General features: G+C 43.3%; 1 protein-coding gene across 11 annotated transcripts in view; it reads left to right on the top strand.

Annotated features, from left to right (window-relative positions):
• Nucleotides 1-26,685, top strand: part of ST7 (suppression of tumorigenicity 7) — a 342,169-nt gene that overhangs the window by 306,521 nt on the left and 8,963 nt on the right. For all 11 annotated transcript variants that reach the window (XM_029614966.1, XM_029614960.1, XM_029614959.1 and 8 more), the window contains one exon: nt 8,326-8,465. In XM_029614966.1, coding sequence (XP_029470826.1) covers nt 8,326-8,465 — 140 coding nt within the window. The remainder of the gene's footprint in view (nt 1-8,325; nt 8,466-26,685) is intronic.

The following is a 26,685-nucleotide window of genomic DNA, read 5'->3' as shown; positions in this document are numbered from 1 at the left end:
GCTGTGGGTGATCCCTTCATGGACTTTTGGCCGAGATTGAATGCTGTTGAATACAGTGGAAGAGGAATGGGAGTAGGGGTTAATCTCCTGCTACTCGACCCTGCTGGAGACATGATGATGTAACAAACATTGCTAAAACACGAGAATTAAACGCTTCCAAACAAAATAATGTATTATATAATTATGTTATGCTGAATGCAAGTATTCATAGCTGGGTCGATAATCAAAAGGGTTTGTCACAAGTCCGGAGTTTTGAAATTCTAGCCTTTCTCAGTGGTTAAATGTTAACCTGGTAAATTATTACGGATAAAAAGGAGGTGGCTCGAGGGTGTTCTGAGGTGAGGGTGGGGGAGATTTGTTTGGCTGGTGAGCTAACTCTAGCTGAAGCAATCTCAGTCCTACAGTTAGCTGGGTAACTGCTCCCCACTTGCTCACATTTTAAAAAGTTAAGGCAGGGGGCCCAACAGCCCCCCACAGCATCTCCCCTCCTTTGCAGCCAAGCAATAAATCAAAAAACGTAACGCCGCCCAGCCCAGCCCTCTAATACCAAATTTAAAAAATTCTTTCCTCCCCCCAAAATACTTAAATATAATGCTATGATTCTGGTCTCCCTCCTGCCTCCTGACCTACCTGAAATGCCCCAAAACCCCCAAACCCAAGCCAGGAGGCAGTAGAGTCTTTATGCGCTTCAAGCAGTGTCCAGCATTGTTCTAAACGCCACAGTGGTAGCGTAAGCCCACACATTTTAAATTATATTTCCTTAGTGTTCGGGAAGGTCTGTCCCAGCGAGTGAGTTATGCACTCCTGCCAGCAGATGGAGATGGAGCAAAAGCTGACATCAAGGCCATATAGTCCCGCCCTGCATCAGCCCGCAGTATTCTCCATCTCCAAAATGCATGGTGGACATGCATTTTCCTTCAGGAGATTGCCTGTCATACTGTGTGGTCCCTCCCTTGGTAGAGTGCCCTCAGTCCGGTAGCCTTGTCTGCCGTAGACCAGAAATTTCAATAGTGGTTGCAGACCGAGAGAGGCTCAGCGGTGAAGGCTTTAGCCCTCTTCCCCCATAGCCGAGACCCATTTCTGCTCTCAACCAGGGAGGGCTGACCTTGGCTAAAAGTTTTTTTCTTTATAAAAATAAATAAATAAACCAGTGAGAGGAAAACAGCAGAAAGGGTCTGTGTCATCAGTGTTTGCCTGTCCCACTGAAGTCTCTAGTGACTTCGGTGAGGTGAAAAGGTAGTGCAGGCATGGCGGGTTAAGCAACCTAATGACTAGGCCTCGCTTCCAGGCTTCTCTCCTTTGGCGCATGATAGACAATGACATGATTGCATGCCTTTTTCTCTGCGTGCCCAGTTGTGTGCCCAATTTTGACATTTTTTGGGACAAAACGTCTATATAGCACTGCTTGCCTCCTGAGGTGATACTGTGCAGTTCCTCTCTCAATAGAGTACTTCAATCCAGTTGCCTTGAGTGGCGTGGACCTATAGTTTCATTAGCGGTTACAGGCCCATTCCTGCTCTCAGCCAAGTAGGGCTGAACTCAGGTGGACTTTATTCTTACTTAAAAAAAAAAAAAGAGAAACATTGGTATCCCGCTCATGTCTCTGGGGAGTTTCATGAGGTGAGGAGGCAGTGCAGGCATGGCAGGTTGAGCAGCCATTTGGCTAGGCCCCGCTCGCAGACTTCTCCCTTTTTGAATTCGTGGAAAGCCGTGAAGTGTTTTTGCACGTTTTTGTGCTGTGGGCTGCTCTGCACGCACCTGTGTACCCGTTTTGTGTATCCTACTTACTGCATTTCTTGGTGTCGATACTGGGCCCCCAGATTGGGCGCCTAGTTGGACATGCAGCCTAGGCGCGTATATTTGCGCACACATTTTTGTGTGCCCATTTTTTTGGGCATCCATTTTGGGCGCTGGTTTTATGCACACATATTCTAGGCACGAGCTTTTATCATTCTGCACAATTACATCTATGGTGCCCACGATGAAGAAGCCTAAGTGCTTATTTATTTTTGCTACATGCCATATCAGGGCCATTCAGTTGCAGCTTTCCATAAGCCTGTGTCAGAGCTGCTTGGATGCTTTGGACGATTTACCCACTTCTGATTTTGCTGGTGATGGTCCCATCTCCTCGGTCTGTAGGGAATGGGACTGAGGGAGACATGACGGGGGTATCCCCTCCCTTAATTGATCCACGGGCTGAGTCATCAAGAGCCGCTAGCTCTCAGGATGTCAGGTTCAGGCCTATGGGGCCTGGAATGAACCCATCCTCCTTTTCCTGGTTAGAATTAAGAACATAAGATATGCTATACTGGGTCAGACCAAGGGGCCATCAAGCCCAGTATCTGTCTCCAACAACGGCCAATCCAAGTCACAAGTACCCAAACATTAAATAAATCTCCAGCTTCTATTGCTTATTAATTAATTAATAGTAGTTTATGAATTTTTCCTCTAGCAACTTATCCAAATCTTTTTTTAAACCCAGTTACACTAACTGCTGTAACCACATCCTCTGGCAATGAATTCTAGAGCTTAACTATGCACTGAGGGAGAAATAATTTTTTTCAATTTGTTTTAAAGGAGCTACTTCCTAACTTCATGGAGTGCCCCCTTGTCCTTCTATTATCTGAGAGAGTAAATAACCGATTTACATTAACTTGTTCAAGTCCTTTCACAATTTTGTAAACTTCTGTCATATCCTGCCTCAGTTGTCTCTTCTCCAAATTGAACAGCCCTAACTTTCTTAGCTTTTCCTCATAGGGCAGCCGTTCCATGCCAGTTATTTTTATTGCTCTTCTCTGCATTTTCTTTGGTTAAAATATATCTTTTTTGAGATGCGGCAACTAGAATTGCACACAGTATTCAAGATGCACTCTCACTCTGGAGTGATACAGAGGCATTATGACATCCATCAGTTTATTTTCCATTCCCTGCTTAATAATTCCTAACATTCTGTTTGCTTTTTTGATCTCCACAGCACACAGGGTCGACGATTTCAATGTATTATCCATAATGACACCAAGATCTCTTTCCTGTATGGTAACTCCTAAGATAGAACCTAACATCATAAAACTACATCAAGGGTTATTTTTCACCTTAATGCATCACTTTGTACGTGTCCACATTCAATTTCATCTGCCATTTGGAAGCCCAATCTCGCAAGGTCCTCCTGTAATTTATCATAATCCACTTAAGGTTTAACTACTCTGCATAATTTTGTGTCATCCACAAATTTGATCACCTCACTCGTCATACCCCTTTCCAGATCATTTATGAATATATTAAAAAGCACCGGTCTGTGTACAGATCCCTGAGGCACTCCACTGTTTCCACTGTGGAAAACTCTGTTTCCTGTGTTTTAACCAACTTTCAATCCACAAAAGTGCATCGCCTCCTATTCTATGACTTTTTAGTTTTCTTAGAAGTCTTTCATGCAGGACTTTGTCGAACGCCCTCTGAAAATCCAAATACACCACATCTACCAATTCACCTTTGTCCACATGTTTATTCACCCCTTCAAAAAATGTAGATTTGTGAGGCAAGACTTCCCTTGGGTAAATCCAAGCTGGCTGTGTCCCATTAAACCATGTCTAGCTAAATATTTTGTGATTTTATTCCGATTTTTTCCGGCACTGAAATCAGGCTCACCGGTCTATAGTTTCCCAGAATACCCCTAGAGCCCTTTTTAAATATCGGGGTTACATTGGCCATCTTCCAGTCTTCAGTAACAATGGATGATTTTAATGATAGTTTACAAATTAATTGAAATAGGCCTGAAATTTCATTTTTTAGTTCTTTCAGAACCCTGTGGAGTATTCCATTCGGTCCAGGTGATTTACTACTTTTCAGTTTGTCAGTCTGGTCTACCACATTTTCCAGGTTCACCATAATTTGGTTTAGTTCATCTGAAACATCACCCTTGAAAACCGTCTCTGGAATAGGTATCTCCCCAACATCCTCTTTGGTAAACACTGAAGCAAAGAAATTGTTTAATCTTTCCTTGATGGCCTTATCTTCCTTAAGTGCCCCTTTAACCCCTCGATCATCTAACAGTCCAACCATCTCCCTTGCAGGCTTTCTGCTTCAGATATATTTTTTAAAGTTTTTATTGTGAGTTTTTGCCTCTACTGCCAACTTCTCAAATTCTCTCTTAGCCTGTCTTATCAATGTCTTACATTTAACTTGCCAGTGCTATGCTTAATCCTATTTTCTTCTGATGGATCCTTCTTCAAATTTTTGAATGAAGATTCTTCCAGGGATTGTAGACATTTCTACAGGATCGGTCTTCTGAATCAGCAGTGCCTACTGCGGTTGGCCTATGTGCTCCAAGTGCTCCTCCGCCTGTCTCCATGTCAAGTGCTGTGGCACAATGCGACCTGACTAAGCTCGAATGCAGGTGGATCAAAATAACACCAATGATTATGATGGTGGAGGGGAACATTGCCCCAGCTTTGGGCCCAAATCAATCTCTTCTCCATTTCTTAGAGAGGAATTGCCGGGTTTGGTCTCTCAGACCCTGAAGACCCTCCTTGGCAATGCAAAAGAAAGTTCCTATTTTGGTCACCCTATGTAAGACTTCTTGTTTCCTTCCCCTCCTGGATATACTCCAGGAGTTGATTGAACTGGTATGGAGTGCACAGGGGCGTCTTTTGAAGGACTTTTCTTGGTGGGTTTATACCCCTTGGATCCGCAGACCAGAGAGTAGCTGCATTTTCCTATGGTGGATGCCTTAGTGTGGTCTGTCACGAACCATACCACTATCCCAGTAGAAGGAGGCATAGCATTGAAGGGATGCTCAGGATAGGAGGATTGAGGCTATCCTAAAGCAAAGCCTTTGAGGCGTTTTTGGCCTTATAGGAAAGGTTCTTCCCAGAAGTCCCATCCCTTCCACAGGTCTCTGTCCTTTCACCCCCGAGGACCTTGAAAGGATATGGACTCTGGAGGTGGAGCCTCTCAGTCTTCCCAATGAAGATTTGCAGGTTCACCTATTGGTTCAGGAGATAGGTGGCATCTATCCCATTTTTACCACAGGTGGTTCCGGATTACTTTGGATCACTGTGTTCTCAAAGTTATTTGGGATGGGTTTGTTCTAGAATTTCTTTTCCAGTTTCAGGCCTTGCCTTTCGGGCTAGCTGTGTCGCCCAGGACCTTTTTCCTAGGTCATGGTGGTGGTAAGGGTGGCTCTCCACAAGGGGGGCATTCTAGTTCACCCCTATCTAGGCGACTGGTTGATTCGAACAAGACTGTGGAAGAGAGTCTTCATGCTTCCTGCAGGGTGGTTCCTTGCTACAGGAACTAAGCTCAGTGGAGAATCTGGCCTAGAGTGATTTGCAGCTGTCTCGGACCCTGGAGTATCTCGAGATTCAAGGTGGGGCAGAGTATTTCTGCTGAAGTCTCTGATCCACACTTTGATGCTGAGAATTTGATCCCTGCAGAACCCTGTTCATCTGACCATGGGGTCTTATATGTAGGTTGATGGCTGCTACATTAGAAGTGGTTCCCTGGATGAGGGCACAAATGCACCCTTTTCAGTGCCTGTTGCTCTCCTGATGGAGTCTGCAGTTGAAGAACTATGCTGTGACGCAGTTCTTCCTGTTAGAGGTGAGATCCCAGTTGGGCTGATGGTTACAGGCGGATCATCTCAGGAAAGGAATTTCATGTCAGCACTGGATTGGTTTGTACTCACGACAGATGCGAGCCCCTGGGACTAGGGGGGCTTACTGTCAGGAGTTGATGGTGCAAGGGCACTGGAATGCAGCAGAGCGGTTGTGGAACATGAACAAACAGGAAGCACAAGTGGTTTGGTTGACATGCTGGCGATTCGCCAAGCGATTAGAGCAGCATCTCCTAAGCATCTCCTCCTTTCACATGGCCGGAAAGGACAATATCAGAGCTGATTTCCTCAGCAGGAGAAACTTGGACCCAGGAGAATAGAAGCTGACAGATGAGACTTTTCAGCTCTTGGTAAACCACTGGGACCTACTGCATCTAGCCCTATTGGTGACCTTCAACAATGCAAAGTTTCCATGCTTTTTCTGTTGCAGGTGGGACCCGGAAGCGATCGCATCAACACTCTTGTACAGAAGTGGCCATGCAGCGCCCTTCTCTAGGTGCTTCTGCTCTGGCTCTGATATGCAAGCTGGTCCAGAAGATTGCAAGTCAAACCAAATCCAGCCTTTTAAGGTTAGGCTTGAAGGCCATGGGATACCAATCTCCAGAGCCTGCTAGTGTGCAATCCCCTCAGGCTACAGTCATGGATGGATCTGTTATGTCAGGGGTCCATTCTGCACGAAGATCCTGGTCGATTCTGTCTTGCGGTTTTGGCCATTGAAAGGGCTCAGTTGTTGAAGCAGGGTTTTTTGCCTGCTGTAATTTCCACTCTTCTCTAACCTAGGTTAGAGTTTGAAGGGTTTGTGATGCCTGCTGTTTTTAGAAAAGTACTCAGCCACTCTTGGTGTATATTCCCTTGATTTTGGAATTTTTACAGCAAGGCATGCTGAAGGGTTTGGTCCTTAACTCTTTGAAGGTTCAAGTTGCAGCCCTGCCTTGTTTTGGGGGAAAGTCAATGGAGGACCTTTGTCTACCCATCCAGACATGTCCTGGTTCATGCAGGGAGTTAAGTATCTGCATCTCCCATTGTGGCTTCCGGTGCCTCTGTGGGACCTTAACTTGGACCTCGAGTTTTTGGCAGGTCCAATTTTGACTGCTGCATACTCTTTCCTTGCGATGGTTTGCCTTGAAGACACTTTTTTCTGGTAGCAATCTGTTCGGCACGTCGGGTCTCTGAACTGCAGGCCCTTTTCTGCTGTGAGCCTTTTATCCTTATGACTCCAGTTGCGGTCCAACTTCAGATTGTGCCTTCCTTTTTGCCTAAAGTGGTTTCGGCGTTTCATTTGAATCAGTCCATTTCTCTGCCAGCCTTGGACAGGGACAGAGATGAAGTTGAGTACCGCCTTTTGCATTCCTTGGACACCAGGCGTCATTTACTGTGGTATTTGGAGATGACTAAGGCTTTTCAGAAGTTTGATTGCCTGTTTGTGCTCCATGGTGGAAGTAAGCAGGGAGCACCAGTGATACGGGCAACGATTGCCCGCTAGGTTAAGGATGTTATTATGGCAGCCTATGTGGCTGCTGAAGTTACCTTACTGAAACAGATTAGACTGTACTCCACAAGGGCTTAGGCGGTATCGTGGGCGGAACTTCGTTTGTTGCCTGCTGAAATTTGCCGAGCAGCAACATGGTCATCTTTGCACACTTTCAAGTATTACCGCTTGGATGTTAGGGCTAGGAAGAACGTTGCTTTTGTGTGAGCAGTTTTGACTGGTTTGCTGGCAGCTTCCCACCCTTTTTGAGATTAGCTTTGGTACATCCCATTCGTTGTGATTGACCTACCCAAATACTAAGGAAGGAGAAATTACTACTTACCTGATAATTTCCTTTCCTTTAGTGAAGGGTAGATCAATCCCAGACCCGCCCATGGCTGCTGGAGTTTGAATTTGTAGTTATCCTTTCTTAGGGTGAGCTATGCAAAGTATGATTCCAGCTCTTCATTGACAACTGGTAAGTGGCTTCTCTAGCCCTTAGTTTGCTAGATATGTTCCTTCTTTTGGCTAAGCTCAGTGTTCCTGTTGGTCGAGAAACCCGAATGATTGTCTGTTGCTAATAATGTTCAAGTATAATCACTTTTGTCCACAGTTTGGATTTTTCCAGAGAATACTGATGGGCTGATGTCAGGGTGAGATTATATGGCCGTGACGTCAGCTTTTGCTCTGTCTCCATCTGTTGGCAGAGGTGTATAACCCATTCGTTGGGACTGACCTACCCTTCACTAAAGTAAAGGAAATTATCAGCTAAGTAGTAATTTCTCCTTTTGACTGTAGAAAAGAAGGGATCCTGCTAGGGGCTTTCAGGCCTCCCCCCCAGCCCCCGTGTTACTTTGATAACTTGGCAGAGAAGAGATCCTCTGGGGGGCTTTTGGGACCCCTGCCTTTGTTAACTTGGTGGCAAGGGGGTAGATCCTGTGGAGGGCTGTCAGGTCTCCTGCATTGCCTTCTAGGCATATTCATTGTAATTTATCTTCTACTAAATACACTATGCTAACAGTATCTGGGTAACTTCACCTGGATAACTTTGCCATTTGCTGACTTACTGAATAGTGACTTAAGCATATTTAAGCCATCTAAAAACTTATATTTTTTTCCTTTCAGAGAAAAAGATTAGTCAAATACAGACTTACATGTGGCACTGCCACCTTGATAATTAAGAGGCTTCCGCTCTCGTCTTGGATTAACCTTTGGTGTTTTTATATTTTTTTTATCTCTTGTGCAGCATTTCATGAAGTTTCAGTCTACCCCAAAAAGGAACTCCCTTTCTTTATTCTCTTCACCGCTGGGTTATGCTCCTTCACAGCCATGCTGGCCCTGCTGACACATCAGTTCCCAGAGCTTATGGGTGTCTTTGCAAAAGCTGTGAGTATTGTTTTCAGTGCATTTGCAAGTAAAATAAAATGAACAGGGCTTTGCTTAAATTGTGAAACCCATAGTGAAGTGCATGGACCTGCCACATAAGAAAGGGGATGCAAATTGCAGAGCATGGATGCTGTGTCATATTCCACTGGCTTTGGGAGCCTTTGGGTCTCTTGACCTTCAGAAACTTCTTAGATTGAGAATTGTTAATAAAAAGATGATTTGGCATGTAATTACCTTGTCTGGATTGTTGCTTCAGAATGGAATTGAGCATGGTAAACTTGCTCTGCCTTTTGAATTTGTTTATGCTTTATATGGGTATCTTTCTAAGCAGGCTCATCTCTTTCCCTTCCCTTAACATTATTACACTGCCTAGAGGCAATAAAACATAACTTGCAATGATTAGCTGATGATATGGTGAAATAATCTCATCTTTTATGCCAGACCATCTACTAAGCCCAATGTTTATACAGTTTGTTGGACTGAGTCCATCCATTCTGGATCTACAGCATTGGTCCCAATCTAATATAACAAACTGTCCTCCTTACCTACGGCAAACAGGGACGAGCCCACTGAAAGGAGGCCATGTTATGCTGTATGAGGCAGTGCCCCCAGTGTTCTCCTATTTACCTGTGCAGGACAAGGCTAGATGCCTGGTCCATTTTAATTTCACTAAGGAGAGTATGCTCTATTGGTGGGATCCTGCGGGGCAGGTGGGACTGAAAGGGCATAACCAGAGACTGGGGAATAAGAGCTGGGATCCAGGTGGGGATAACTAGACCAGGCTCAGGTCTCCAGGGGGAAGGCAGCTCCTGTAACGTAACACTGTCCAAACACTGTGCTGAGACGAAGCTGAACTGCGAGTACTGAGGGAAGCAGTACTGAACTGTAACACTATTCTGAAGGGAAGACAGTGTACTGTTGTGCATGTGTGAAGCTATGAAGCTATAATAAAGTCTGATTCTAGCCTTTTAAGAAAGGCTAGAATCAGACTTGATTGTCTTCAGGACTGTGGGAATAAATGGTGTCATGCATGGCATTTTTTCTAAAGCTTTGCACAGAAAAGAAAAACAGCCTCCAAGAAAGTGTCTGTTTGTTTTGAAGAGGACCTGTGGTTCTAAATGTAGTACAGAACACAGGGGGCCTGTGTCTCTAAAACAAAGTAAAGGAGTACACAGAGCATGGTAGCTTGTGAAAGGGTATGGCTTAGAAGCTGCACTGAAGAAGAAAAAAACAAAGTTAAAAGTTTCAAGTACAGAGGAAACTGTGAATGGATCTGGTTGCAGGGACAGCCAAAAAGTGGTAGGTTTATATCGGCTAAGGGGAGAAGCCTGGCTGGAGGTAGATAGAGATTTAAAGTGATTTAGTTATTGCTGGTTATGCAGGCTTTTTTTTTTTCTTTTACTTTTTTTGCCTTGAAAAAAGAAAAGAGGAAGGAACACTGATATAGCAGGGCTGTGCTGAACAGGGTGTGTCCCTGGAAAAGCTGCCAGAGTGGGCTGTGAGTGTGGTGAATGGAAACAGGACCAGGCCCTCTTCCAGCAAGCCACTCTGCAAGGACGGTGTACAGCCACAAGAAAACTTGGAATGGAGCAGCCAGAGTACTGCAGCACCAGAATGCAACAGTCTGGGAGCAAGAAGCCAGCAAGCACTGATCCAGAATCTCCAGGAGGGAGATAGGAAGTTACAAGAGAGCCTTGCAAGGAGTCAGCGGGCCTGGGCTGAGCAAAAACAGAACCAAGAAACACACTGGGCCGTGGTCAACTTCTATTTGGAGTGGAACTTTGTGGCCTTGTCATGAAGTGGCAACACAGAGTGCCCAAGAGGAGGCACTACAGAGTAGCCAGTGGGCTTCAACATCAATTGGCCAGAGGATGGCGCTACAGGTGGTCCTGAGGAAGATCCTGTAGGGTGCCTAAACACAACTGGGAGTCCAGAGATTACACCTTTGAGAAGCCCCGAGAAGAGGCGGTGAAAAACCCTGAGAGAGGGGTCACAGAGCATCCTGGAGAGGGCAAAAGAAACTACCCAGGAGGAGGCAGGATTAAGAAGGTGGAAGTCAGTGCTGCAGGAGGTCCCAAGGAAGACCCTGCAGGGTGCCAAAACACTACTGGAAGTCCAGAGACAACTCCCACGAGAAGACCAGAAAGAAGGCACAGAAAGACAAGTGAGAGATGCTATGGAGAGCCCAGATAGTGGCGCTCCAGAGACCCCAGTGAATGAGGCTTCAGAGGATCTAGCAACCAGCTTGGGCAAGTGGCTAGAGTGCACAGAGGGAGTGCTGCAGAGTGTACAGAGGAGGAAACTGCGGAGAGCCCAGAGGAAGGTGCTGCCGAGAACCTGGAGGAAGAGTCCATGGAGAGTCCAGAGGATGGCACTGTGGAGACTCCGCAACTGAGGTTACAGAGGAGCCAAGAAGGCACTCTACAGTACAGATACAAGATGCCAGGAAGTGGGCACAACTGGTTATAGAGGAACCAGTACTTATGGTTCCACAGTCAGTCCATAAAGCTCCATTGAGCTGGGATTCAAACCTGGAGCCAACAAAGGACTTAGTTAAAGGACTGGGGAAGAGCACTATGCGAACGGCATACTGGGTGGTGGTCATGACATTGTTGAGAGTAATTCTAAGAGATGGGGAAGAGCATGTCATTTGGTCCCCTTTCTATGCGTAGCTGGTGGAAAACCAGAGGAAGGGGAATGGGATGTCTTGGTCTCTCCTGGATGGGATCCAGGAGGGAGTAGGGATGCTTGAACCGATGGGTCCAAGCTGAGGGGAGGGGTATGTGAGGCAGTGCCTCTAGTGTTCCCCTATTTACCTGTGGAAGACCAGGCTAGACGGCTGGTCTACCTTAAATCCACTAAGGAGATTATGCTGTATGGGCAGGATCCTGCGGGGTAGATGGGACTCAGAGGGTGTAACCAGAGACTGGGGAATAAGAGCTGGGATCCAGGTGAGGATAACCAGACCAGGCCCAGGCCTCCAGGAGAAAGGTAACTCCTGTAACATAACACTATCCAAACACTGACCAGAGACAAAGCTGAACTGTGAGTACTGAGGGAAGCAGTATTGAACTGTAAGTAAAGAGAGTACACTGTTATGAAGGGAAGACAGTCTACTATTGCGCATGTGTGAAACTGTAATAAAGATATAGGGGCGGATTTTAAAAGGCGCGCGAATAGCCTACTTTTGTTTGCGCTCCAGGCGCAAACAAAAGTACGCTGGATTTTAGTAGATACGCGCGGAGCCGCGCGTATCTGCTAAAAACCTGGATCGGCGCGCGCAAGGCTATGGATTTTGTATAGCCGGCGCGCGCCAAGCCGCGCAGCCTACCCCCGTTCCCTCCAAGGCCGCTCCGAAATCGGAGCGGCCTTGGAGGGAACTTTCCTTTGCCCTCCCCTCACCTTCCCCTACCTAACCCACCCACCCGGCCCTGTCTAAACCCCCCCCCTTACCTTTGTCGGGGGATTTACGCCTCCCAGAGGGAGGCGTAAATCCCCGCGCGCGAGCGGTCCTCCTGCGCGCCGGGCCGCGACCTGGGGGCGGGTACGGAGGGCGCGGCCACGCCCCCGGACCGCCCCGGGCCGTAGCCATGCCCCCGTACCCGCCCCCAAAACGCTGCCGACACGCCCCCGAAACGCCGCGACGACCGGGCCCGCCCCCCGACATGCCCCCGGCACGCCCCCCTCGGAGAACCCCGGGACTTACGCGAGTCCCGGGGCTCTGCGCGCGCCGGGAGGCCTATGTAAAATAGGCTTCCCGGCACGCAGGGCCCTGCTCGCGTAAATCCGCCCGGTTTTGGGCGGATTTACGCGAGCAGGGCTCTGAAAATCCGCCCCATACTGTATTAAGAAAGGCTGGAATCAGACTAGTATGTTTCCAGGCCTATAGGAATTGCTGCTCGTTCCCACATGCTGTCTCACTTTCAAAATCTGTCATGAACCTTCTCCTGACGTTTGATGGAAATGCCACTCATGATGTTGTGGATGGGGTACAGCTGCTATCCACCTGTTTTATTTTATGCCAGCCAGATAGAGAACATGGTGATGTTCCTGTGGCTAAGGCATGAAACATACCAATTGGTCACTGCCTTAGTGGTACTGAGTCACTGAGAGTGTGTTTTGTTGAGGGAAGTGTTGATTTGGGGCATGGTTAGTTATTTAATTTGAGTCATTAATCCAAGTACAGCAATGTCAGTGCAATCTTGCTGCTCAATCTGTTATCTTGATTTATAATAAATATGCACAGGAGATTTGTGCATCGCATTGTTATTTGAAATGGGATTGTTTAAATTTTCAATCACACAATAAATGCCAATTCCAACAATATACACTTAGGGGTAGATTTTTAAAAAAAGTACGCTGGATTTTATAAGATACGCACGTAGCCGCGCGTATCTTCTAAAATCCTGGATCGGCGCGCGCAAGGCTGCCGATTTTGGGCAGCCGGCGCACGCCGAGCCACGCAGCCTGTCACCGTTCCCTCCGAGGCCGCTCCAAAATCGGAGCGGCCTCGGAGGGAACTCTCTTTCGCCCTCCCCTCACCTTCCCCTCCCTAACCCACCCCCCCGGCCCTATCTAAACCCCCCCTTACCTTTATCCGTAGATTTATGCCTGCGAGAAGCAGATGTAAATCTACGCGTGCCAGCGGACTGCTGGCGCGCCGGGGGCTGGTCCGAAGGCCTGGACCACGCCCCCGGGCCTGCACCACGCCCCCGGTCCCGCCCCCGAAATGCCGCGCCCCGCCCCCGAAACGCCGCGTCATTGGGTCCCGCCCCTGACACGCCCCCTTCCAAAAACCCCGGGACCTACGCGCGTCCCGGGGCTCTGCGCGCGCCGGCGACCTATGGAAAATAGGCACGCCGGCGCGCAAGGCCCTGCTCGCGTAAATCCGGGCGGATTTACGCGAGCAGGGCTTTTAAAATCCACCCGTTACCCCTCTTTCCAGGACCAGTGCTAGCTTTTTTGCTACCCTGTGTGAACAATTACTTTGCTGCTCTGTTTATTCAGTCTCGCTCCCCGACTCACTAAAAAAAGCCCAGCTCTCTCCAGTTATTAAAACTTTAAAAACTGACATCCCTCAGGAGATTCATCCCCTCCCCAGAACTCATGGCCAGTTCAAGAATATTAGGTGCCCTAGGCGAACCTTATAGCTTTGCACAAACTCCCCAAGCCCTCTTCATGCACATAGTTAAGAATTATGCATTTATATTAGGTTTTATTTATTTATTTATTTATTTTACATGAAAAAGAACAAAGTAAGTCTTCTGAGGTAAAAATATCACTAGCATTATATTATATTTATATGCACTGTTGTGCTGCCACTACTTGGAACTCGTGATTTTAGGTCTGGTTTAACGAGTCTTGGATATGTGGTTGAACCTCAGAAAGGCATGAGTAAACTCAATTACAATATAATAAATCTCCTATACCAAACAGCATGAACTGCCATCACTCAAATAATATCAACCCTACCTTTGTACAAGAAACATTGCAAATGTTATACCAGGTCCCAAAACAACAATACAACTCCTATTAGGAGAATGCCTCATCTCAGTCATACATGCAGAACACTTACAGACCATCACCAAATACAGAATAGAGCAAGCGAAAAGTATAAATAAAAAAATGCATGGAAAAACTGAACTGGAAACTGCAACAAGCTAGACTCTGTATGGAGTGCAACAATGGAAAACAGAACCATCGCAATTCCTCAAACATCAAACAATAAAATCAATAAATATAATAAGTACATCATCATCATAATAAAAACATACTAATAAAAAGAATATTTTAAAAACTGGCAGACCCAATAATTAAAAACACTTATACAGTTTTTAAAAATTTCCCCAAAACTAATAAAATATTTAAAACCTGCAGAGACATCAAGTAACACTCAAAACTAATTTGGATTTAAAAAATGTATGCTCTGGTAACTTTTGATTTCCAGTCACCCAGAGATTGTTGTGGACTAGTGAGTGGGGTACACAAACTTTCTCCTCTTTCATATATACATACATATATATATACATAAATATATACATACAAATATATACAAATAAAGATAGATAGATATATACATATATATATATATATATATATATATATAATACATACATACATATAAGTTTGTGTTTACTGATCTTCCTACATTTGGAAACCTTTATTTTAAATAAGAATGCTGAGAAAGGCTCAGAAGACTAGGGTTTCATTGTTTATGTAAGGAGGTAGCTGTGGGGAAAGTCTATACAATTTGTATTAAACCCAGGTACATTCTCCTCTTCCTTCAATAACGTTGTTATTGTGATGTAGTTTTATTTTAACTCCCAAGGATTATAGGGTATACAATTGTTGTAATCTAGTTTATTTTTGATAGCAAAATTGCTTGCAATTATATAGGTACACCAATTGTATTTTCTTTATTTTATTATGATTAAATAAGAAATTCAATAAAGATATAATTATAAAAAAATATATCTATATATATAGATATCTGTATACCCACACACACATGCTCCTTCTCACACACTCACACAAACACAAGCTCACATACACACATGATCCCTCTCACATATAATCTCTCTTTCACACATATGCTCACACACTTACATGCTTCCTCTCTCACACACATGCTCTTACACACACACTCCCTCTCTCACACAGGTGCTCACACACATGCATGCTCATACTCAAACTGAAACAAGTTTTTTCTCTCACACACGCAAGCTTACACAAACACATGCTCTCTCACACACACACACACACACACATGCTGATGCATTCCCTCAGACACACATACATACACAAGCACTCCTCAGAGAAGTGCTCCCCCACACAATCTCACACACATCTGGGGTGGCTCAAGGCAATCTGCTGCCTGAGGTGAGGGATGAGATGGCACCCCCCCCCCCACACTCACCTTTAAGGCACGGTACAGGTCACATCATCAAAAGGAAAGAGCTCTGTCACTAGCTGGTCCCGTACTATGGAACACCATGCCAATTGAAATAAGACTACAGAGAAATTTGAAAATATTCAAAACCAATCTGAAAACCTGGCTTTTTAAACAAGCTTTTTACAAAGATAAAGAGATGGTGAAAAACAGTTGAGGGATAAGGACGCACCAAACTAGAAGTTGTAATTTTTAACCTACACAAACATATTAATATTAAAACCAAACCGCCTAATATGTTCCTATCAAACAGGCTTAACTTACACACTTAGTTTATTATTTTAAAGTGTTACCGTACTATGATGGCAAATGATTAATTTGTAATTTATACCACCCTTATTGTTCATTATCGTGCCCTTCTGTAAACCGTTGTGATGGTTATAACTTAATGACGGTATAGAAAAGTTTTTAAATATAAATAAATAAATAAATAAAAAGGTGTCTCTTTATAAATAAATAAAAAAAAGGTATCTCTTTCCAGTGATTTCAAATGCTGCAGAAGGGGGAAAGTAAGGGTCAGAATTCCCAGAGGAGTGGCAGATAGAGTGTCAGTGAGAATGTTTCTAGGAAGTTAGCCACTCTGCCATACTCCCAGGAACCCTAAGACCTGCTTCCCACCTTTTCCCCGGCATTTTCTCCTGGCCAAGTGTGAGTCTTAGTGTAGCACACTCTCCAGGCTGGTGCAAGGGCATGAGGCACCTAGGCGAACTTTACAGCCTTGTGCCCATGCCCCTCTGCCCTCACCACACACAATTAAAAATTCTGCATTTATAATAATTTTACATGAAAAAGGATATTGAAATTATAGTCTTCTGAGGTAAAAACATCACAATTCTGCAAAAAAGCAAAAACCACACTTGGAATGCATATGGTATTAGACCTCTTGTAATGTAAAATTACAATATAATAAACCTCCCATACTAAAAGAGCTCTAACTGCCAGCCCTCAAACAATAAAAGCCCTAACTATTAAAATGCCATACTGCAAATATTACACCAGGCCCAAAACACCAATTCACTTACTATTAGAAAAACAGAACAAGCCAGCCTGCTATAGATTCTCACACAGAAAGTACACACTAGCAGAATACCTCACTTCAGTCACACATGCATAACACAGACAGACCCTCACCAAATACAGAATAAAGAGACCATAAAGTACAAACAGAAATGAACTAGAAACCTCAGCATGCCAGACTGTATGCAGAGCAACAATGGAAAAATGGAAATGCCATTCTTCTAAACAATAAAATCAAGGACTTTGTAAAAACATACTAATAAGAATTTTTTAAAACAGCTGATGAATAGAATAACAGCCAATAATTAAAAACTTATATAACATTTTTAAAATTACCCAAACATCACTATTTCAAAATTGCAGATATCAAATAACTCCTCATAATTAAAACTAATAAGGATTTTAAAAATTCCTGCTTTCCATACCTGAGGATGTTTTATTTCCATACCGTTTCCATACCTGAGGATTTTTGATTTCCAATCACCTTGAGATGCCGTGGATTAATGCAGGGGAATGGGGAAGGTGAACTTTCTCCTCTTATACACACATGTTGATGCTCTCTCTCTCACACACCCATACATGTTCTTTCACACACATGCACACAGATGCACACAAATGCTCTCATATCTGCCCTTTCTTACACATGCACACAGATGATCTAATACATGCTTTTTCATATACATGCACACAGATGCTCTCACATTTACCACTTTCCCAAAAGGTACAGATATTTTATCACAGCTGACCACCTTCTTGCTCGGCTGCAATAAAATATTTGCACAGGATTGCCTATGCATGACCCTCTTTGCATGCATTTACATTATTCATGCATGCAAATCACATGCAAAGAAGGTAATTAAGAACATAAGAAAATGCCATACTGGGTCAGGCCAATGGTTCATGAAGCCCAGCATCCTGTTTCCAACGGTGACCAATTCAGGCCATAAGAACCTGGCGAGTACCCAAAAACTAAGTCTATTCCATGTTACTGTTGCTAGTAATAGCAGTGGCTATTTTCTAGCCATTGTAATAGGGAGGGAACCTCGGTAGGGAGATGCAAAATATCACATATATCATGCAATGTAAAGCATGTTAGAGCCCTACCACAGTTTGATGCATCTCCCTGTAAGTTAGCTAGATAATGCCAATTTTCAGCATTATCCAGCTAATGTAGCTGGATAACTTTGGGACTGCTGAAGAGCACTCCTAAAGTTAACCAAATAAACTTACCTGGCTTACTTTTAGATAGCTAGGTATACTCAGCAGCATGCCCACACCATTAAATATCCCAGTCACCTAGCTGCTGAAACTAGGCCCTAAGGATTTTAACTCTTTGTTTGTTACTTTTTAGCTGTAGCATTAAACTATATTGCTTTTAACTTTTTTTTCCATCTGATTAATTTAGAATCTAATACAGGTTGCAAGCCAGCCCCAGAGGGTAGAAGCATTTGCCTTATAAGAGCTCACTGCAGCTTATCCTGTATTGGAGCTCACTGTTACACACTCACATGCAGACTCTTGAGTCAGCACATGTTTATATTCCCGGAAATAGCAGCTGGGGGTTATGCCAACAGCAATATGAAATCAAGCACACAATGGTAATAAGTAGTGGTTATAATAATTCATGCAATAAAGTAAACAGACGCTTACGTTTCTTTCTGATAGAGAGGGCCCAAGGAAATTTGTCCAGCTTCTGCTGTTGCTTCCTGAAGTTCAGAATAACAATTCTTCTGACAAGTGACGAGACGGACCGCATTCCTTTCTTTCTGTAACTTATCTGAAACCATGTCTCAGGAAGGGTGCCTCCTCCTGAAACCTAGTTCCAGGAAGCAAAGCAAGTTGCTTCATTTGGGGGTTTTAACTACCCCAGATATATGTGTTGTTACTCTGTATACATTTTGTAAGCACTGGCAATTAATCTTATGATCTGGGTTGAGAGAAAGAATCTCTGACAGTGAGGCCTATTAACTTGGATTCATTCATTTGGAGGTGGTCAGCCAGACTCAGATGAATCCCATTACAGGCTTCCCAAACCTGGTGAGCCATCTCATCCACCCCTCCACTCCCCCTCCCCCCATTGGATTTTCACGATATCCACAATGAATATGTATGAAATAAACTTGAACACAATACAGATCCAGCGTATGAACATTTATCTCATGCATATGCTGATTGGCTGTGGAGTGACCAGGCCAACTTTAGGGAACTCTCATCAAAACTCACTCTTTCTAAGAAGATGCAAATTTTTCTGGGACTTATTTTATCATCCTACTCCCAGGAAAAATATTTTTTTAATAAGGTCTGCTTAGCCACTAGGGCTGGGCATGGCAATAATTTTTTTTTGTTTTATTTACAAAAAATGTATTATTCTATCTATAACAACAAGTCGTGCTAAACGGATTACACTTAAGATTAACATAATAAAATCCACCATACATAAATCAGAAATAAAGCAAATTAAAATAACAAAACAAAAAATCAATAAATATTTCCATTTTGTTTACAGTTTATTTTCATTTTATTTAAAATTCATTTTGTATGATTTTTCATTTCTAGATTTTCATTTTTAGTGTGCACTAAATCTAAATAATGCACACTAATCCAAAATGTTGCACAGTTTTGAGCTGCTGATATTATTTTGATTGTGTGCAATAAAAATGAAAAAAAATCTTTTTTTTTATTTACAAAACAGCATGAAACGATATAGAGTATGTCATTGACAAATGAAAGCATCTCCCTATTAGCCACATAGTTGCAGTAGGTATATTTTATTTATTTATATTTTAAAAATTTCCCACTCTATCCACAATTCTAGATGGATAACAGGAAACAGATGGCATACAATTCTTTTTTCCTATTGCTTCTACACTTGACCAGGCTTTTTGCCATCTATCCTCCTGCCTGGCTCAGATAAAGAACTGGCTGCAGGACAATAAATTTGCACTGAATCTCCAGAAAATGGAGATCATTTTACTTTCCCATTCAGAACCAACTGGATTTGCCACCTGTTTTTCATTGATGAACTCACCTTTCCAATTAAATTTCAAGCTCATAATCTATGGGGCATATTTGACTCTTCTCTGTCTCTGCATTCTTATATTAATTCATTTGTTCAATCGTCATATTACAGTCTTCGACTTTTGAGGCCTTTAAAAACTATCCTCTCTCTTTTTGACTTTCATATGGTTATTCAATCATTATACTAACTTCTCTAGATTACTGCAATACAGTCTTTCTGGGTCTGCCAAACTTCTACACTAGATCTCCAACTAGTTCAGAACTCTGAAGCTCGCTTGATAAGAAGCACTCTTTCTCTTATCTCTCCAATATTGGCCAGCCTCTACTGGCTACTTATTGCTGGCGTATTCGCTTTAAGATTTTGGGCCTCATTTTCCAATATCGCATGCGATACCAAAAAGGGGTGTACCTTATGCTAATAAGCATGTGTATTGTACTATCAGCTATCTGAAAGGCTGTTAATGCAAGTTGCACTATTAGCCCAATTTGGGCTACATTGCAGTTCATGATTTCTCCTGACAGGCCTTTTTCAGTATGATGGGGAGGGAGGGAGAGAGGGAGAGGAAAAGAGAGAGACAGAGAGAGAGAGAGAGACACTTACCATAGTGCTTTCTCCCTAGACAGGTATTTGTATCCCTATGGGAGGCCGAACTAGTAACTCGAGGTGAGGGTTAAGTATTAGTGTAGGGGGTTAGGGGCCACTTTCACATTCAACGTGAGACGTATGAACAGAACAGTGGTCTCTTGTGAAGATTTAAGAAAATGCCATACTGGGTCAGACCAAGGGTCCATCAAGCCCAGCATCCTGTTTCCAACAGTGGCCAATCCAGGCCATAAGAACCTGGCAATTACCCAAAAACTAAGACTATTCCATGTTACCATTGCTAATGGCAGTGGCTATTCTCTAAGTGAACTTAATAGCAGGTAATGGACTTCTCCTCCAAGAACTTATCCAATCCTTTTTTAAACACAGCTATACTAACTGCACTAACCACATCCTCTGGCAACAAATTCCAGAGTTTAATTGTGCGTTGAGTAAAAAAGAACTTTCTCCGATTAGTTTTAAATGTGCCCCATGCTAACTTCATGGAGTGCCCCCTAGTCTTTCTACTATCCGAAAGAGTAAATAACCGATTCACATCTACCCGTTCTAGACCTCTCATGATTTTAAACACCTCTATCATATCCCCCCTCAGTCGTCTCTTCTCCAAGCTGAAAAGTCCTAACCTCTTTAGTCTTTCCTCATAGGGGAGCTGTTCCATTCCCCTTATCATTTTGGTAGCCCTTCTCTGTACCTTCTCCATAGCAATTATATCTTTTTTGAGATGCGGCGACCAGAATTGCACACAGTATTCAAGGTGCGGTCTCACCATGGAGCGATACAGAGGCATTATGACATTTTCCGTTTTATTCACCATTCCCTTTCTAATAATTCCCAACATTCTGTTTGCTTTTTTGACTGCCGCAGCACACTGTACCGACGATTTCAATGTGTTATCCACTATGACACCTAGATCTCTTTCTTGGGTTGTAGCACCTAATATGGAACCCAACATTGTGTAATTATAGCATGGGTTATTTTTCCCTATATGCATCACCTTGCACTTATCCAAATTAAATTTCATCTGCAATTTGGATGGCCAATTTTCCAGTCTCACAAGGTCTTCCTGCAATTTATCACAATCTGCTTGTGATTTAACTACTCTGAACAATTTTGTGTCATCTGCAAATTTGATTCTCTCACTCGTCGTATTTCTTTCCAGATCATTTATAAATATATTGAAAAGTAAGGGTCCCAATACAGATCCCTGAGGCACTCCACTGTCCACTCCCTTCCACTGAGAAAATTGTCCATTTAATCCTACTCTCTGTTTCCTGTCTTTTAGCCAGTTTGCAATCCACGAAAGGACATTGCCACCTATCCCATGACTTTTTACTTCTCCTAGAAGCCTCTCATGAGGAACTTTGTCAAACGCCTTCTGAAAATCCAAGTATACTACATCTACCTACGGAATGAGGAAACTCACTCCAAGATGAGATTTGTGCAATGTTCTCTCCACCTAGCTTGTTGTTACCCAAGTAGAGAGTCCATCAAGCTAGGTGGAGAGAACATTACACAAATCTCATCTTGGAGTGAGTTTCCTCACTCCATAGGTCATCAAATCTTCACAAGAGACCACTGTTATGTTCGTATGTCTCACGTTGAATGTGAAAGTGGCCCCTAACCCCCTACACTAATACTTAACCCTCACCTCGAGTTACTAGGTGGGCCTCCCATAGGGATACAAATACCTGACTAGGGAGTAGGTACTATGGTCAGTCTCTCTCTCTCTCTCTCTCTCTCTCTCTCTCTCTCTCTCTCATACGGAAACAGGCCTGTCAGGAGACATCATAAACCCAACTCCACCCCTGAATTAAAAATTCACAAATCACATTAAGCACAGTTTGCAGAATTATCACACGCCCTTTGACACTAATCTTTAAAGCTATCCATGGTTAATCTTCTCCCTGTCTGTCAGAGTCAATTCAGCCATATCTACCCTATTGCACTCTCCAATTTTCACAGCAATAATTTTGTTAAAGTAGCCTGCCTTTCAGAGTCCAGAGAACGAATATTAAAAATTGGCAGCCCTGAACTTAAAATTCCCTCTCCAAAGAGATTAGAGCAGAGGAAGATTTCCGGAGATGGTTTTCAGGGGTGATGAGTCAGACGAACTGAACAAAATCACTGTGAACCTGGAAGATGTAGTAGGCCAGATTGACAAACTAAAGAGTAGCAAATCACCTGGACCGGATGGTATGCATACTAGCGTACTGAAGGAACACAAAAATGAAATTTCTGATCTATTAGTTAAAATTTGTAACCTATCATTAAAATCATCCATTGTACCTGAAGACTGGAGGGTGGCCAATGTAACCCCAATATTTAAAAACGGCTCCAAGGGCGATCCGGGTAACTGTAGACCAGTGAGCCTGACTTCAGTGCCGGGAAAAATAGTGGAAACTATTCTCAAGATCAAAATTGTAGAGCATATAGAAAGATATGGTTTAATGGAACACAGTCAACATAGATTTACCCAAGGGAAGTCTTGCCTAACAAATCTGCTTCATTTTTTTGAAGGGGTTAATAAACACGTGGATAAAGGTGAACTGGTAGGTGTAGTGTATTTGGATTTTCAAAGGCATTTGACAAAATCCCTCATGAGAGGCTTCTACGAAAACTAAAAAGTAATGGGATAGGAGGCGATGTCCTTTCGTGGATTACAAACTGATTAAAAGACAGGAAACAGAGAGTAGGATTAAATGGTCAATTTTCTCAGTGGAAAAGGGTAAACAGTGGAGTGCCTCAGGGATCTGTACTTGGACCGGTGCTTTTCAATATATATATAAATGATCTGGAAAGGAATACAACGAGTGAGGTTATCAGATTTGCAGATGATACAAAATTATTCGGAGTAGTTAAATCACAAGCGGATTGTGATACATTACAGGAGGACCTTGCAAGACTGAAAGATTGGGCATCCAAATGGCAGATGAAATTTAATGTGGACAAGCGCAAGGTGTTGCATATATGGAAAAATAACCCTTGCTGTAGTAACACGATGTTAGGTTCCATATTAGGAGCTACCACCCAGGAGAAAGATCTAGGCATCATAGTGGATAATACTTTAAAATCGTCGGCTCAGTGTGCTGCAGCAGTCAAAAAAGCAAATAGAATGTTAGGAATTATTAGGAAGGAAATAGTTAATAAAACAGAAAATGTCATAATGCCTCTATATCGCTCCATGGTGAGACCGCACCTTGAATACTGCGTACAATTCTGGTCGTCGCATCTCAAAAAAGATATAGTTGCGATGGAGAAGGTACAGAGATGGGCAACGAAAATGATAAAGGGGATGGAACAGCTCCCCTATGAGGAAAGGCTGAAGAGGTTAGGGCTGTTCAGCTTGGAGAAGAGACGGCTGAGGGGGGATATGATAGAGGTGTTTAAAATCATGAGAGGTCTAGAACGGGTAAATGTGAATCAGTTATTTACTCTTTCAAATAATAGAAGGACTAGGGGGCATTCCATGAAGTTAGCAGGTAGCACATTTAAGACTAATCGGAGAAATTGTTTTTTCACTCAACGCACAATAAAGCTCTGGAATTTGTTGCCAGAGGATATGGTTAGTGCAGTTAATGTAGCTGGTTCAGAAAAGGTTTGGATAAGTTCTTGGAGGAGAAGTCCATTAACGGCTATTAATCAAGTTTACTTAGGGAATAGCCACTGCTATTAATTGCATCAGTAGCATGGGATCTTCTTAGTGTTTGGGTAATTGCCAGGTTCTTGTGGCCTGGTTTGCCCTCTGTTGCAAACAGGATGCTGGGCTTGATGGACTCTTAGTCTGACCCAGCATGGCAATTTCTTATGTTGTTATGTTCCTCTGCTTTAGAAACCTCATTAAAACCCACCTTTTTCAGCTCACCTGTGCTATGTAGTCCATATTTGTATTATTGTTGTGTTTGAAGTTTGTTTGAATTTTTAACGTCATTGTAATGCTTTAATCCTCATGTTATATTATTTCATGTTATTTTTGTGACTATATATGTGAATTGTAATCTGCCAAGGTTCACAGATTAACGTAATATTAATTGGTTAAATAAATAAATAAATTAATACACAATGCAAATGAAAAACAAAGCACACAACACAAAACAAGTCAATAAAACCATAAGAAATAAAACTATTGCTCCAGCACCTATACCTACCAGACCATGTTCCATCAATGTACCATAAGAGTGGGACCGTGGACATACCAATTTTTAAAATAGTTATATAAGAACTAGTTGGCACGTCTTATGAATAGTCATACATACGCAATAGTATTAGCCTATAATGCAGAAAAGTGGGCCTATTCAGTCAAACAAGGAAACCAATATAAAACTAACCTGAAGTAAAATAAAATGTAATCCACTCGTATTAAAAACACATGTAAACAAATGTGCCTTTAACAGTTTCCTAAAATGAACCATGGAAGGCTCAGATTTCAACTCTTCAGGGAGTGCTTATTGAGAACAACTGTAGGGTAGGTACCACTTTCAAACCTCATTTTTTCTGTAGTGTGGAAGAATAACATTCAGAAGATTCAGAAGATTCTGACTCCTTCCTGTACTAACTTTCCCTTCTTACAGTTTAAGCCAAAAATGGGATAACATTTGAGCCTGAGGGCCACACTGATGGCCTTGACTGGATTAGGGGCCAATGAGGGTCCCTCCTAGGAGTCTGCAGCAAGGCAGAGTCCCTTCTGGAGCTAAGGGGTGTTTTCCTGCTGGAAGTGACATACTGTCGCCACTACAGAGTGGGACTCAACTTATTCCATAGGCCAGATATGGCTTGCAAGCTATAAAATCTCTAAGTTGATTTTATGCATTCAAGAATTACGATATAGGAACTTTCCCTTAACTACTCTCAATTAATTCCATGCTTTCCAGTTTTGTTCAACATAGATAGCAATAAACATACATAAAATATTATACAAACACATTACATAAAAACAATGTTACCATGTATAGCTCCTTTTCCAGTGGTTGCTGTGAAGGCAGGGGATCATATTCAGTACAAGGGCTTAGTCCTCACAAAGTTTCACTAAACACTGGTGTAGTTTCTCTGAAGTGGAGGAGCAGATTAGATCTTCAGGACAAAGGCATAGTGTGAATCTCTCTTCCTGTAGGCACATGCTCAAACTCTTGTACTGGAAATGGCCAATAACCTGGCTGGACACGTGTAGGGTATTCCAAAATAAAAGTTTACGGTTCAACTTGTTTAAGGATAATTAATTGGTAGCAGGTACATTTTCTTCTTATTACATCCAAAATCATTTCAAATAAATAAAATCCACATTGATATATGTTTGTGATCATTTAGCTTCTTCCCTGGGAGGAGGGTTTGTACCCTTTCTTCCGATGGTGAATATAAAGGGCCGGATTTTAAAAAGCCCTATGCGCATAGGGGGATTACGTGCACCGGGCCTTTTTTAAAAAGGCCCGGCGACACGTGTAAAGCCCCGGGACGCGTGTAAGTCCCGGGGCTTGCAAAAAGGGGCGGTCGCGGGGCGTGGGCGGGGCAGAGTGGTCTGGGGCGGGGCCAGAGGCCTCCGACAGAGCGGCCATTTGCTGTTGTATCGGAGGATCGCGTGCCGGCAGGCTGCTGGCACGCGCAAAAGCTTAGATAAAACTTTTTGGGGGGTTAGAGTAGGGCTGGGGGGGAAAGGTTAGGGGAAGGGGTGGGAAGGTTAGGTTAGGGGGAAGGGAATGGGGGAAGCCCGTGGGCGTTGACGCGTGCAAGGTGCACTAGTGTGCACCCCCTTGCGCACGCTGATCCCTGATTTTATAACTTGTGTGCGCCTGCGCGCACAAGTTATAAAATCAGGCAAAAATGTGTGCGCGTCGGGTAGCGCACGCACATGTACGCCCACGTGTAGGTCTTAAAATGTACCCCAAATGTTACCTAGCATGAAATGGAATGGATTCTCCTATCTCTTGCAGATCTCCCTTTCCAAATTCCTGTGGTCCAAGGATTGTCTCCAAAATGTCCCAACCTCTCCTTTCTTATTTCTCCATGGCAGAAACTCCTGTGGGGAGCCTCAGGTTTCTCTTCTCTACTCCATATGGCATTCTTTCTCTCTCCCAACCTCTTCCTAGGAGTTACTGAGATCCTTAAGACTGAAAAATCCAAAATGAATGCAAAAAAGCAAAAAAATCCTCCTTTCCCTCTCCTCTCTCATGGGTAAGAAGGGTAGACAGAAACTTTCTCCCAAATAAAATCGCCAAACACAAACATACTCTAAACACCAAGATCCACTTCCTGATAAATGGATATGGGTTAGTAGATGAGGTTTTCTCATATCCTAACCTACTCAGCACAGGGTTGTAGCCACTACTGGGTAAGGATAGACAGGAATAAGATAGAGGGGGACTACAAAATATCGGATCCTTCTTTACCAACTCCAAAACAAAAATGCCACACTGAACCTAGGGGTCACCTACCCCTATGCACACAGTAAATGACCACTGCAACAATCTCCAGTGAAATTTTTGTGGCAAGAAAGTATAGTTGTCTAACCTACACTGCTTACTCCTGACCAGTGAGTCAGAATCACAAGTGGAGATCCCATGGAATCGTAACATGTGCTTTATCCATTTCCTTATTCAGACCAGTTCTTCTACTTCAGTGTATCCCTTTCCCATGAGGCCTGT

The sequence above is a fragment of the Rhinatrema bivittatum genome, chromosome 9, assembly GCF_901001135.1.
Source record: "Rhinatrema bivittatum chromosome 9, aRhiBiv1.1, whole genome shotgun sequence".
NCBI lineage: Eukaryota > Metazoa > Chordata > Amphibia > Gymnophiona > Rhinatrematidae > Rhinatrema > Rhinatrema bivittatum.
Note: the sequence above shows the minus strand (reverse complement) of the source record. Positions and strands in the feature narration are given on the sequence as shown.